Consider the following 14,091-nt stretch of genomic DNA (forward strand, 5'->3'; position numbering starts at 1 on the left):
CGTCGCAATAAAGATACTGCGATTTTTTCGTTAAATTTTGTTTTATTCTTAGTAAGTGGAAATTTTTGTATGATGACAGATCTTATAATATTGAAGGTTGTTATTTTGGATGAGCGCCATCGGTCAAGCTGTTTGGGAGATATTTAACCTTTAGTATAAATCGATTTTTCATTAAAAGGTTGAATATCTTCTTATAGACACCCTGTAGCATGTGGTTACGGTTGCATGGCTGTCACAAGGACAGAGGTATTGCGACGAATCGATTCGGAAGCTCACTGGCGATGGGATTTGTTGTAATAAGAAAATAAATAACACCCGCAATAAAGGCCAGATTAAATTGATAAAAATGAACCCCTTACTCCGAAGAAAGAATGGAATGCTACTTGCTCACTCCTAGAATAATATTCTTCGAGGTTTCTGAAGCCCTAAAGAATATTTAGAAGCCCAGCTGGAGAGCTCTGGTTTGACGTCAAAAGGTCAATTTATTCAAGGCAGACGGAATTCACTGTGTAGGGCTGGTTGAGCATAGATTGATACATGAACGATCCCTCGAATGCCGAAAAAATATTCCCAATTAAGTTCTTCGCCTGCATTATTATTTCTTATGCAACAGAAATACCATATTTCGTCATTAGGTAGAAAAAAATATTCTGGCACACATGAGATTGCAGAAAAAAAAATTAGAAAAAATTTGCGAAAGAGTTTTTTAACTTTCCCAGTCGTAGAAAATACCATCATTGCTATCAGCATTAATTTTCTGGTGAATGAGGGTCAGCTGATGATTCATTCGGCTCCGCAAAACCTCTCATGAAGTGATCTTTACTTTCCTGCAGTGAATTTCTGATTCTCGGAATTACGCTAATAGAAAAATGTAATTGCTGTTAACGAGGCCTCTTAACTGTTACCACGATTTGTTGGCCATTAGTTATTTGCCATTTAACAATTAGTACCTAACATTTTAGGGTGAATCTTCTCTCACTCGAAAACATTAGAATTTTGTGATTGAGCCGTCAGTCAGTGATGGAATTTATTATTTATTCAGTTATTTATAATTTTTTTTCTCCGGGTGAAAATCGAGATGCGTCGCCTGGTCTTGACTGGGTGACATGTCGAAGTTGATCAAGAAGTTATTCCATCCTGCTCATAATACCGAGATGAAAAAACTCAGAATCATGGAGAAATTGACATAGCACAATTACGAAAAATCATCATCAATGATAAATGTCCATTCAACGGAGTGCGAGTAGAATCGGGTAACGGTTTCGAGGCAGGGATGTGGCACAGCCTACATACCATTGATACACTACCGTCTCTGCTATTCGAGAAAACGGGCAACCGCTAATAAAGATGGAAAAAATAAAAAAAAATCAAATTGATGGTAAAATTAGCATGAGTTACGGGAATTCTCCACGTACACCAATACTTTCACATGCCCCATTCCCAATAAATTCTACAATTACGATTTTTTTCACTAAAATTGATCATCTCATTGCGATGGTGTAATGGAATTCGCCAAGGTCGAGCAAAATATGTCCAATTTCATTGAGTCATTGATGAATAATAATATTCGTTAGTTTACGATGCTATGGACTGGAAAAAAAATTATTTCTTTTGAAATATCTTTTGCCAGACACAACCGTTAGATATTCAAACCGATTGCAAATGAATAAAATTTCACGGTAAATATAAATTATTTATTTTTCAGTTACAGTTGTTTGGATCCAATAAAATCGTTCTTGGAATCAAGTTATATGTATCCACCATCGGAATAGAAAAATTCTATTTTTTGCAACGTAACGGAATGTCCAGCAAACAATTCTACTTTCACAATCAGAAAAATGTTTTTTTAGAAAGATTAATTTCTCTTCAGGATAAGTATGAAATTTATGACATCGAAATTTGTGAACGACTGCCTTCATCTGTGATCCGGATGTGAATTAACCCAATTAACAATTCAATTAAATGCCACCTTGCAACAATCTCGAAGTTCTTTCTTTCATACCAAATTATAATTAACTTTAAAAATTACAACTCCATAATTCGGTTCTGCTGAGTGAAAAGATAGACGATAAGCCACGCAATTGATAGGGGACAGTACCAATAATGTCATGTTTCATGGTGAATGTTTGATAAACCCGATGCGCCAATTAATGTGAATGTATGTTTTGTCTAATTCTCCCCAACCCTGTTCTCTTATCGGATAGCAATTCATTCGCTCCAATGGTATTATTCATTTTCTCTCCTACCTAAATTTGAAACCTCGAGGTAAAAACCAAACCCGTCCACTGTACTTGCTATGCACGAATCACAGTGAAAGGAAGTTACTTCACCTCATGTTCGACTGAAACGAGGCCATTTTTATCTCTTTGTCATACTCATTGTAGTATGTATTCCCATGAAACATATTTCGTTTTTATAAATTTATCTAAAACGTTACGTGGCTAATTATGCAATTACCAATAGAATAAAATATACACAACTCCGGTTTTCGAGAAGCATTACCTACATCTGAGAATAATTCATTTCTTCAAATTATCTATCGACATAATCGTTCTCAGCTTTTATGACAGCGAAGTTTAAGTTTTTCACTCGGAACATACGCAACTTCACCTCAAAAGTAATTTTATTAGAAAAATTTAAATATTGAAACGATTAAAATTTCCCTCATAGCTCAAAAACACTCGTAATAACTTTACGTAATCAATTTACGAAAGTCAGAGCATGAATCCCTGGAGAAAGTTTTAGAGGTGTATTGAGATTGATTAACTTTCATTTGTAACATTCGCTCACTGATAGACAAGAAAATTTGAAAAAACAAATTCGAGGGGACAATTGAAATTTATCACGGTCTTATTCTATGAAACTGTATCTTGGAATTTATCATGTCATGCAGGGACTTCCCACCGATAGGTGAATCATAGAAAATTGCAGATGTACACTAAGATAAGTTTTTTTGAGAATAATTGACTCACATCAAGATCACATCAATCCTCATCTTTATGACAGGCGAAAGAAAATCTTGGCTGATTGTTGTAATGCCAAACAGTTTGCTCTTGAGCATTTTTAAGTCATGTGTCGCTTGACATCGGTGAAGACGTACTCTTGTCAAATTTTCCACTACTTTTAACATGGCATATTCCACGTTTAGCAGCGCCACACAGGCCAGGAAGTTTAAAATAACTTAAATATTCAAGAAATTAATGGATGTAGCAGTAAAAAATTATGCTGGAACAACCTCGTGGTTGTTAAAGACATCAACCTTCCCGACTTGAAATTAAAAAAAAAATTCCCGCTGTATCTGATTCCCTCTTCAATGTCAAAAGACCAAATTTCGAATTGTTGTCAAGCGCGTGGCAGTCGGTTTATCAGAATTATCCACTGTCCAAATTAAAAATTACCGCAGTCATTATTCCCGACAATCAGCAATGCGCTACTATTCAATTTACACAATAAATACTTAGTTATGTTAAAACATGATGATTAGATCTCACGTTTTCCTAAATGACATAACTTTCACGGCGCTAATTACGATTGTCACGTTGGTAATCTGCTTTAATAGAGTGAATGGAAGTTCCATCATGTATTTTCGCATAAAAGTGGTTTGCACTATTCAACGGAAGTGTCACTAGCTCTCAAGTGAATAAATATTTTGGAAATTACTAATACATACACACCATAATAAAACCGTTTATACTCATTAGTGTTTCATATTGCATTATGTGACATGAATAGAAAAAATAATATTCCTGTCTTCAACCTAATCGAATACCCTTGCTGTCATGTCTTTGAAAATCATCTAATGTTTTCAAATGACTGAAAATATAGTTTGTTCGATTCTGTGTCAATGCCTCCGGACGAATTCCCGATAATGAATCAATAAACCTCTGCGACGTGGCTCAAGTGAACAAGAAGAACGGTTTCATACTCTGGTGCACAAGAACTCCTCAAGTTTAGAAATTCCACTCCTTGCGTAACAAGAAAGTTTCGGATGTAACGATAATGATGATATTGGAAAGAAAATTCCTGGTGAGCAAAGAGAGGACTCGGTCTCCTTCTTCCTTGAATTTTTACCAATCTCTGTCAGGAATAATTCTAGCAAGGTCGTTCGTGTTACTGATCGCAAATGAGACCGGAAATACTTCGGCCTCCACTTCCTTGTACGTGCAGTAAATATCAGTAAACGGTAAACATGTTCTATTGAGACATTTCATACGATAAATGGAAGAAGTATGCAAGTTGCTAAAGGTCAATGAATCGTTTGTTATATAAAAAACTGAGAGTCCTGCAGAAACTTCCTTCAAGACTTTAAATATTCGTCGTATTATTCAGATGGAAAATCGTCGTGGATTTTGGTAATTTGTCACTTCGGATCCTTAAACTCGTGCAAAATGACCGTCAATCAAATTCATTATTCCAGATTTTTTGCAGAATCTTTGCTGCTACGTAGGAGTTAGGCAGCATAAAGCAGACGGAATTCATGAATAACTGAGCTCCAGCAAGTTCATTATTGGAGAAGTTCTATCTCAGTTTTTCTGAACACATGAGGCAGATTCTAAAAAAAATATCGTACCCAAGAAGTTAAAAATAACGAATTCGTGGTTTTCAATAATTTAAAAAATATACAGAACCATAAAATAGATTCTGTGAGACTGAGCAGGAGTGAAAGGCAACAATGTGAACGCTGGGATTCGGTTAGTTCCAATGTGAAGTCGAGTAAACGTTCAAAACGGACACAAAAACACAATCACGTATAAACAACCCAATGAAACAGGTTTGTCTCATCACCGTCATGTTATCTGGCCTACCGTCGACTGAGACATGTTCGACTGTTGTCCTCATTTCACAAATGTAAAGTGAGTCTCTGAAGATCGAAGAAAAATTCAAGAGTATTTGGTTGATGCCAAGATAATCCATAACTCAAAAAATGGAGCGAGGAATAATTAAAGGCCAGACGTAGTCATTTGGAAATCAAGTTTGATGATTCTCCGGTCAAACTACTGATACGCCACGAGAAAAACCATTTGACTTGTCGCAATGTTTCGAGAGGCTAGCCATTCGAGAAATCACTGGACCACTCGACTGGAAATCAAGGAAGAAATCACCAGAAATCACTGGTGATGAGGTGATTTCCATTTCCGGTAATGAAGCTGAAACTTGGGAAAGATTTGCCAGCAGAAGATTAACCTCATGCGAACCTGCGACTGCATAAATTTTTTTTTAAATCTACAACCTCTGGGGCACTAATAAAATATTTCTGAACATGATTATTCAAGTTTCACAATTAAATATTTCCACTGGCGAAAATTCCTCGAGTTTCACGTTTATTTTTCGACAGTCATTTCTTTTGACCTTTGGAAATCATGTCCTAAAGAAATCAAGTGATTTCAGAATTAATTAGAAATGATCGATGAAAGTGAAATTTGAATTTTTTAGTTGAGCCCACACATACGATCCCGTCTGACCTCATGACCTTCTTATGCACATGCCATTCGATTTTTACCGTCACATCGATATGACCCTACTAAACTGTTCGATTCTCTGAATCTTATCCATATGCGATTATCGACAGATGCCAGACTTTGGCCCCGAATCATGATTTTTCAAGCACTTTTTCAAATCATTTTTTTTCCTACACGAATTTTTCTAATTAGCTTGTTTTAAAGCTACTATAAATTTTTCAACACTTCATTAGAAAAAGTAAAATGTTTTTTTAATTTGGCTCATTAGCGAGTCAATGGCATGTCAAGAATAACAAGACGATGGAGCGTTTACCTCATCAGGTGTACTCAATCTACAGTTAATTCAAGAATTCTCGTATTATCATGAGAAAATTTTCAAAATTGGAATTTCCAGATGTGTATAAATTACATGACATTTCGGAAAGATTGAGGACAAGCGGTATTATAACCTGGTACAACTCTGCGTATATGCAGTGGAAAAAAAACTCTATAGGAACATGGTGAAAATGGTGTAACCTTGTCAGGCGACCTCGATCGCCTTCACCATCAGGTGGCAAAAAGAGAGAAGTGCAGGAGAGAGAGAGGGGCAGGGGGATAGAGACAGACAGTCGAATCGAGGAGAGCGAGCCGATGATAAAGGAGTTGTAAACGGGAGTCCCGAGAAACTGAGAGAGATGGATAACAGCTCCGGGTGTTGGACGCATGCTTTCGAAGATCGTATCCGTACAATAAAAGTCTGATGGTCGTCATGAAGGAACTCTCACTTTTTCCGATCGTCTGACTCCAATTAACGAAAGACAAATTTTGAAATATTATAAATTAGGGAAGTGAATTGTAAAATTTTCGCACCGCAAAGTCAATTAAAAATTTCGTTGTTGTCCCCTTCTGAGGGAATAAATTTTCCAAAATAAAACTAAATTGGCATTTGACCATAGGCTAAGATTCATGTTACTTACCCCCTCGTTTCCTGAGAATTGTATCGTAGGATTCTGACTGGTTTTGTTCTGAAACAAAAAGAAGAAAGAATTATAAAAATTGAAGAACAATCAACGTCATGCGTCGTCGTCTTACCAATTGGATTGAAATAATTGAGGAATGTTGAAGATAAGACAGAGTTTGTGAACAATAGCGATAATCTTGTCACACATGAACAAAAAGTACAAATTTCCTGGGATTCTTCTCGAATGCTTCAATAAAATGACGCAAGAGCTGATACAAAAATGAAATTTGAAGATGAAAATGTAGCACAATTCTCAAGATCACTTACCAAAATAAAGAAAATGATTGACCCATCTAAGGAATTTACAGCGTTTGTTTGTTACATAAATGGTGTTGATGCAACACCATAAAAAATTGAAAGCTGACCAGCATATCAAGACTGTATTTTTGCTCATTGTTTAAACCTAGAAATCCTAGTCCTGATATTGTCTTACCCAAGTGAGTCAGGTGACGTTATTTTGTATACGTTAATGGGAGAAACATTCAAGTCCATTTTTTTGACAATTTAGTATATATTTGAACAATGTAAAAGGACGTCTCACAGGCATAACCAAGAATCAAGGCTATCAACTGAGGCAGATTTGAATAAACATTTGGAAAACATAATTTCGACTTCCCAACCAGTTGCAACGTCACGAAAAAAATGATCAGCATGAACGAGGTTGCCAGTTTGTGTATTTTATATATACATGTTATAAGTTGCCAACGAATTCGGCAACGCCGCCAACTGGTTCACTTTCTCTCAACACAGCAAACTCCAATTTCTGTACACTCTGTCTACCCATACTCACTGCAACCCCCTTCACTCTTCAATGATTTTTCTATCGAATTCCAATCGATAGTTCATTGGAGATCAAGTCGCAGTCCGCAATATATTAAATTCTATGAAGAACAGCATTCTAATTTTTCCATAGAAATTGAGAAGAAAAAGATTTTTTAATGTCTACTATATTAAAGACCTTACTTTGACAATCACGTCAATTTTTGACATTTCGAAAGCTGGAAATGGTGTCAAAAGTTCTGATAATCTAGTCATTATTCTAATGCCACATATTTCGTAAATACGTTTACTCGTCTTGCAAAATTGTAAAATAATTTATAATATTTGTGACGCAAGTTGAAAAAACGATTTCTGTTTCGTTTATTTATATTTCCTCTGTGTTAAAATAATAAAACTTGGTTCTGTGTCGTTGAGTGATCAAATCATTTGTACGATAAGCAATCGTTTTAAAGTTTCACGCTTGGGAGCCTAACAAGGACATCTTTGTGGTTGCCAAATATACATAGTTATATATATTTCATTCGCACTGTCAGATACTAGTACTTTTGCCATTCGATATATTTGGATAATATTGTCTTATATCCGTGGTATCCTGCTCCGAACTGTAAATTATATCGGCCTATCTTTAAAATAATTTAAAGCCATCAACTAAAAATTTGGTTTCAAGGAATTTTCAATATTTCAAAGCTCCTTCCTGCAATGAACTCCGTTTATTAGTTCAACAATTGGTTTGTCGCTGTGACCTCATCTGACATATTTACGTAACGCTGAATACTTATATATCAAGTCTTCGAAACAAGATAGAGATATTGTTTCAAGAAAAATGATATAAATCATTTGTGGGAAAAAATTAAATGCCCATGTCAAGCTGAAGAGCATGAAGGAAATCAGAATATTAAAGCATATAGCTTTTTCGAAGAATTTAATTGACCCTTCTGTATAGATGCGGTCGTAGGGTTGATTATCCTCAGAAGAAAAAAACAGAATTTTACTGAAGGATTTCAGAAAATTTTTGGTCCAAAAAAAATGCCAATGCCTTAGAAGAAATATTATAGTACGGATCGATTCATGTTTTGATTGTGCTGTTATCGTATGTCTGAGCATGAGCTAATGATGATAACACTACAATAAGCTTACCAAAGATAGAAACACAACAATTAAAAACTCGTCCCGAAATTGATTTAATAAAATTTAGTTAAGATTAACATTAATTGAATTAAATTGCTAAAATGAATAGAGGATCAGTTTTCCCGTAATATCTCCGAATAAGAGTCAAGCGGTAATTTTTCTATGACTACAAAATTTTCTCTGAATATAGAAGAATCTGCAGGTAAATTACCTGTTGCTAAGTGTAATTTACAAAAAGCGTCTTTTACGTTTCACTAAACATACTTGACGCCACAAAAAAAAAACTTAGTTTACGCTTAAGAAATCGTAGCTTACGTTTATGCAATCGTAATTTACGGTGACATTAACTGTAATTTACATTGCAGCTTCGATTATAAAATATAGACCTAAAAATAGTAAAGATGACTTCGCAATTTATCTTGAATTTGACTCCAGATGCTAATTTATATTTCACTTCAACATGATCGAAGTGATTTTTGCAATTTATTATAATACTAATAAAATTTACTGTTCTCATTGAATGATCAATAACTAGTTCCACAAATAGTTCGTCACCTAATCATTTTCTCCCCAATAAAAATTCAGGGGGTGAAATGGGTCAGACCAGAAGGGTCATATAATAGAGACGAGGACACACATGTCGATGCCAAATGAGCCGGTACTGAAGGACTTTGGGATTTAACCATTAAATGCCCTTGGGGTAGAAGATGTAATCAGACTCACTAGTAAATCATTTCCAGGGTTAATAGAAAAGCGGACCGGATATCCGTAGATATCTGAGCAAAAGTTTGACTTGCAGAGGGTCTTGGCTTGTCCAGATAGGCGTCGATGGCTCATCATTGTCTCAACCTAAGTCTTCAGAAGGCGCCAGATATGAAGGAATAACGACCATTAAACACATTCGGGGCCTAAACTCAGCGGAGACGAGGATTAAAATTGAATGTCACAACGATGAGATATGAGGCTTAGAAATAGGGTTTCAACATTGAGGAATATTTTATGGAGACCATAAAAATTTAGAAATAAAAATATGTTCTTAATCCCTTAATCGTTGGAATTTACGTTAAGCTGAAACCCTAATTGTATCATTAACCGAAATCCTGCAGAACCTTTACTGCCAAGTTAATACCATCGGGGGGAAATCCATCATAAGTCTTCAGGATCCCTGCCAATGGACAAAATACCGCTCACAGGGACTTCACTTTTGTCGAGTAAACGGGTTTGTGCTGACCTTAAGGAAATGATTATATTAAAATTGCAAATTATTAACGTTGAGCCAAGCAAACACAGGATGATTAATGCTTCCACTACCTGTTAGAATCCGAACTCTGCTTTATTTCGTACTCTGGGTTGTTTATTGTTTATTTTATTACTTGCACTTCCCGATTTGCATTCGAGAAATGAATACACAGTCACAGTATTGCGGTGATGTGATTCAAACACAATTGGCATTTATCCTCGAAATTCACATCATAAAAACAAATTCGAGTGACAATAAAGTCAACAACCGCGAAAATATTCGAAAGCATAAGTATGTAGACCCATTCGCAAAGTAGTTTTTTTTAAAGATTAGAAGATACGTGTTAAGATAAGAGGTACAATAAAAAAAAATCAGTGTCAATGCCTCCAGGGTAGCAAATTAAAAATTTCAAACGTAAAATCGACTTTTTGGGAGTTTGGATGGATTTTTATTTTCAACTTTAAACTTTGTGGATTAATCTGGGCACGTTGATACTGTAGTAGTGTCAAATGTCAGTCCATTGATAATTTGGCTCTGAAATTAATACACTTCATTCACAGCGAATTTCGTTTTTAATAACTGGGGTCTATTATAAACATTATAATGTATTAGAACTCTGGGTACAATCTGTACTGAATGTGTTTTCTAAATCAATATTTATGAGAAACGTTTATTTGTAATAAACGTGGGATGTAGCTCAATATTTTCTCACATTATTGACAGTGTTTTTAAGTATAATAGATAAGCACATTTAGCGAGAAAGTGAAGCAGAAATTTTCGAAAAACAGTAAATTAAAAAATAATGAGCCCACGATTTTTCTTGGGCTAAATATATTTAAGTCTGATGTTAATGAAGTGCTTGATTTAAACAAATGTACGCTACGCAAAAAATCCAACAGACATCAGGCATAGAAGCGCTGTAGAGATAATAGATAAACACCTGTGCAATCAATCAAATTATCAACTGCTGTCAAATGTACGTGATATAAAAATATGGGCTTTTGAAGGCAGTGAAACTGAAGATTTTTCCTCGACCAGAAAATCGTTTCTCTCTACACGGATAGAAAAAATTATCTCCATTGAGATATGTTTCTCTTGATGCAAGCTTTATGCTGGAATGGAAGTCGAGTAGATAAAGTCTTTAGTCGAGTATGAATTATTTATTTTTCAGATGGTTTTCCTCCCAGCCAACCAGATCCATAGCCTAATGTCACACAATATTGATAGAACAATGTGAAAAACAGCCAGAGGGCAACATTTACTCCTTCCTGACCATGCAGAAGCATGGATTGAGTTTAATCCATCCACCCATCCATTTACTGGTATTGGCCTGTCTATCCAACCAGAAGACCCCCAAAAATATATCCTATTTATCACATAAGCTCCCCAGTGAAATAACTTTCCTGATTTCTTCCCTTTTTTAAAGATTTTTTTCCCTAACATAACCTTCTCCCCAACCCCAACCTCAGAACCTTCATTTTCTCATAAAATTCTGTGTTATACCGACGTTTCTCAATTAATTACTAATATCAATAGACTGCTGACTGATCACACAGTTGACCGAAAAAAATTCGTTTTATATTAACATCTGTCTAGAATTGATATAGGACTTTAATCTTCCAATTTGGGGTTATGTTTATACAACTTCGATGTCTTTTCAGTTATCAAAATTATCATCCAACGATATGCGCCTCTCCCATTCCCTTCTATAGTTAATAACCATGAAAATTCATAAAGAATTGGCCATATGAATGATGTGCAGACGCTGAATAGTTTCTCCCTAAAAGAGGTAGTTAAAGATTATCCTCAAATCCATCGCATTAAGCCTCAATAACCTAAATAACGGACGTTCAACAGAAAATTTCCCTAAAATAATTTCACATTTTCCTGAGTGAAGCAAGAGACAAACAAAAACAATATCTGTGTAAGAAAATAAACAAGGAAATATAATAAGAAAATTAATTTGGATATAACCTCGACCGTTACTGTTCGTGTTACGTACGCGCTTATTGACTTATATCAACGATATTTGCCAGGGACAAGATCGTAAACAATCTTTGAGCGACAACAAATGATCTGTTTCGTTCAAAAAAAGCATCAAAGTGAATAATAAAATTTCTTGAATAATGACTAAAACAGCTCTAGTCCCAACAGTTGAAAAAATACAATTCACCTGAAGAGTCAAGAATGCCCACAATGTGGCCTTTAAATGCAGAATAAGGTGAATAATTATTCCCTGAACAATGAAAACCTCTTCGCAATATACTACCCCCACTGGCTGTCAGCTTCCCCTCCCCATTTCTTCATTATTTGTCCCAAAAATCTGTAACATATGGAACGAAAAATCAACGATATCAACTCGTCGGATTTCCTGGGGAGCTTGTCTCAACCACTGAAAATATAACCTCATAACTTCCACCATGATATTCAGCATTGAAATCCACGAAAATCTGATTTTCAGAGCAAGAATCATCTCGTGCTGCCTAGCATATGTATGAATTTCATTCACATGTCCTTTCACTTTCCCTACAAGAAGCAAACAGCTTATCGAGTGGTGGTGTGGATAGCATTAAAATACGAGTCCAAGAAAAAAAAAATGATGAACGACAAAAGAAGAGCGAAAAAGATTGCTAACTACTACCTCCCAAGTCACACATATGTTATTACTCTCGAATAATGTTATGATATTTTTAATCGTAAATTATGATGGTTGCTTGGTAAAAAGTAAAAATGTGAATGGATGTCAGAATATTACATAATTCATCATTCGACCCTTTCGATAATTACTCGAATTTCTCAGTTCGTGGATAATCTAAAAATAGTCGAAATATTCACAAATCGGTGAATGACTATTCTTTCAAGAAATTGTTAACCAATCGAGAATTGGTGAAGACAAAACGGACGGAAATAGTAATGCACGATGATTGTCACTCCTCCATTTCCCTTAAATATCTCGGTAATGGCTGTACTGCGATACTATCAAATTTCTCCGGAAACTCAATCGAAATATGGTCAATAAGTCTTTTGACACACGCATGAATGATCAATACATGCGTTATGACACTGATACAATAGAACTCGTTGTGAGACCACAAATCGTGCCATTGAATGACATTTAAAGTATCACTAGCGAATTATTATGTACCACAATAAAATACTGTAAAAAATAACTCACCCGATTTTTGAGAAAGTCCTCGATAGCTCGTTGGGCGGAATCGGTTAATTTGACGAATATAAGGGACTTATTCTCGTGAAAATTGTTGTGCGATGACAAACCATACTGGACACCTGCCACCAGCGCCGCCATTTCTATCTTGATTCTCTCACGCCGAAAGACCAGCTGACGTCGGCTAGTCAATTCAACACTAGGGTTTTTTTTCTTCTTTTCCTCGTTTATATCAATCACTTATTCTCGTTGAATCCATTCACGATCGCCGAATAACAAGATTATCGATGAATTAATGATGTTTGAACAGCGATGAGGTTAATGTAACGACTGTAGTTACCAATGGGTGACGATGGAAACCTGAGAAACCGTTTTTTTTTTCGCAACACGTCTCACAAGATTCAAAGATTAATCTCCTTTTCGATTCACTGATTCTCAAAACACTTTACTTTTTCCGACTGATTGTATACGTTATGGTGATAATTTCCTGCACTTTCCTTCGTCTTTAAACCACTCCTACCCCCCTGTCGTACTTCACCTGCTGGCAGATCTCCTCCAGACGACTTTGATCTACAATATTTTCCCTCTGGTCCACCATAAAAAAATGTCTTCCCACTGATTACATATTCATGACGTTTTAATGAACTTATTTCTCCATTTCTGGATGAAGGATGGATAATTATTTTTAGGTTTCTTTACGGCTCTTCACTGTTTCAAATGAGATGTTCAGAACACAGAGCCAGGTCTGCTGTGTCGTGTACGTAAGAGCACTACACAACTACACACTTTCGAACGGCCACCTGGTGGGCGGGGTCACGCAACGCCAGAGCTGCCCGCCAATAAGTAGACGACTTACCGTAGTATTCGAATGGGTGGTAGGAATAATACAAATTTTAATATAGTGTGATATAGGAGAAGAATGATTGGAGAATATAAGAAAGGAATGATTGGGAGGACATCTGGGATGTTGAGTGTAACTGTCTATCTTTCAATTCCTCTTATCCATAAATTCTCTCCATTTTACAAAAAAATAAATGAGGAACTTATCCTATGGACACCAGTATTATTAAAATTATTAACTTAATTTTGCTGCTGTGAGGAACCTTCTCCCATCATTTTATTTCACTGCAATAAACAACTTGAATGAATCAGTCCCAATTTTCAAATCTCATATTTCTTGAGTAATTAATTTTTTATTCGCGAATTCCCGATATATTTCTAATTCACTGCTAATCATTTGTCGAGAGTCGAAGACTCCAGATACTTGGAAATCGCTAATGACTCCTTATGATTGGTAAAGAGGCTATCCAACCAATAG

The 14,091-nt window shown here is 35.7% G+C and overlaps 1 protein-coding gene across 1 annotated transcript in view; it reads right to left on the reverse strand.

Annotated features, from left to right (window-relative positions):
• Positions 1–13,716, reverse strand: part of Su(tpl) (Suppressor of Triplolethal) — a 27,785-nt gene extending 14,069 nt beyond the window's left edge. Inside the window, exons 1-2 of the mRNA XM_064125782.1 lie at positions 12,783–13,716; positions 6,416–6,463 (exon numbers count right to left, since the gene is read on the reverse strand). Coding sequence (XP_063981852.1) covers positions 6,416–6,463; positions 12,783–12,914 — 180 coding nt within the window. The 5' untranslated portion in view covers positions 12,915–13,716. The remainder of the gene's footprint in view (positions 1–6,415; positions 6,464–12,782) is intronic.
• Positions 13,717–14,091: the final 375 nt, after the last annotated feature.

Source organism: Diachasmimorpha longicaudata, chromosome 8 (genome assembly GCF_034640455.1).
Source record: "Diachasmimorpha longicaudata isolate KC_UGA_2023 chromosome 8, iyDiaLong2, whole genome shotgun sequence".
Classification (NCBI taxonomy): domain Eukaryota; kingdom Metazoa; phylum Arthropoda; class Insecta; order Hymenoptera; family Braconidae; genus Diachasmimorpha; species Diachasmimorpha longicaudata.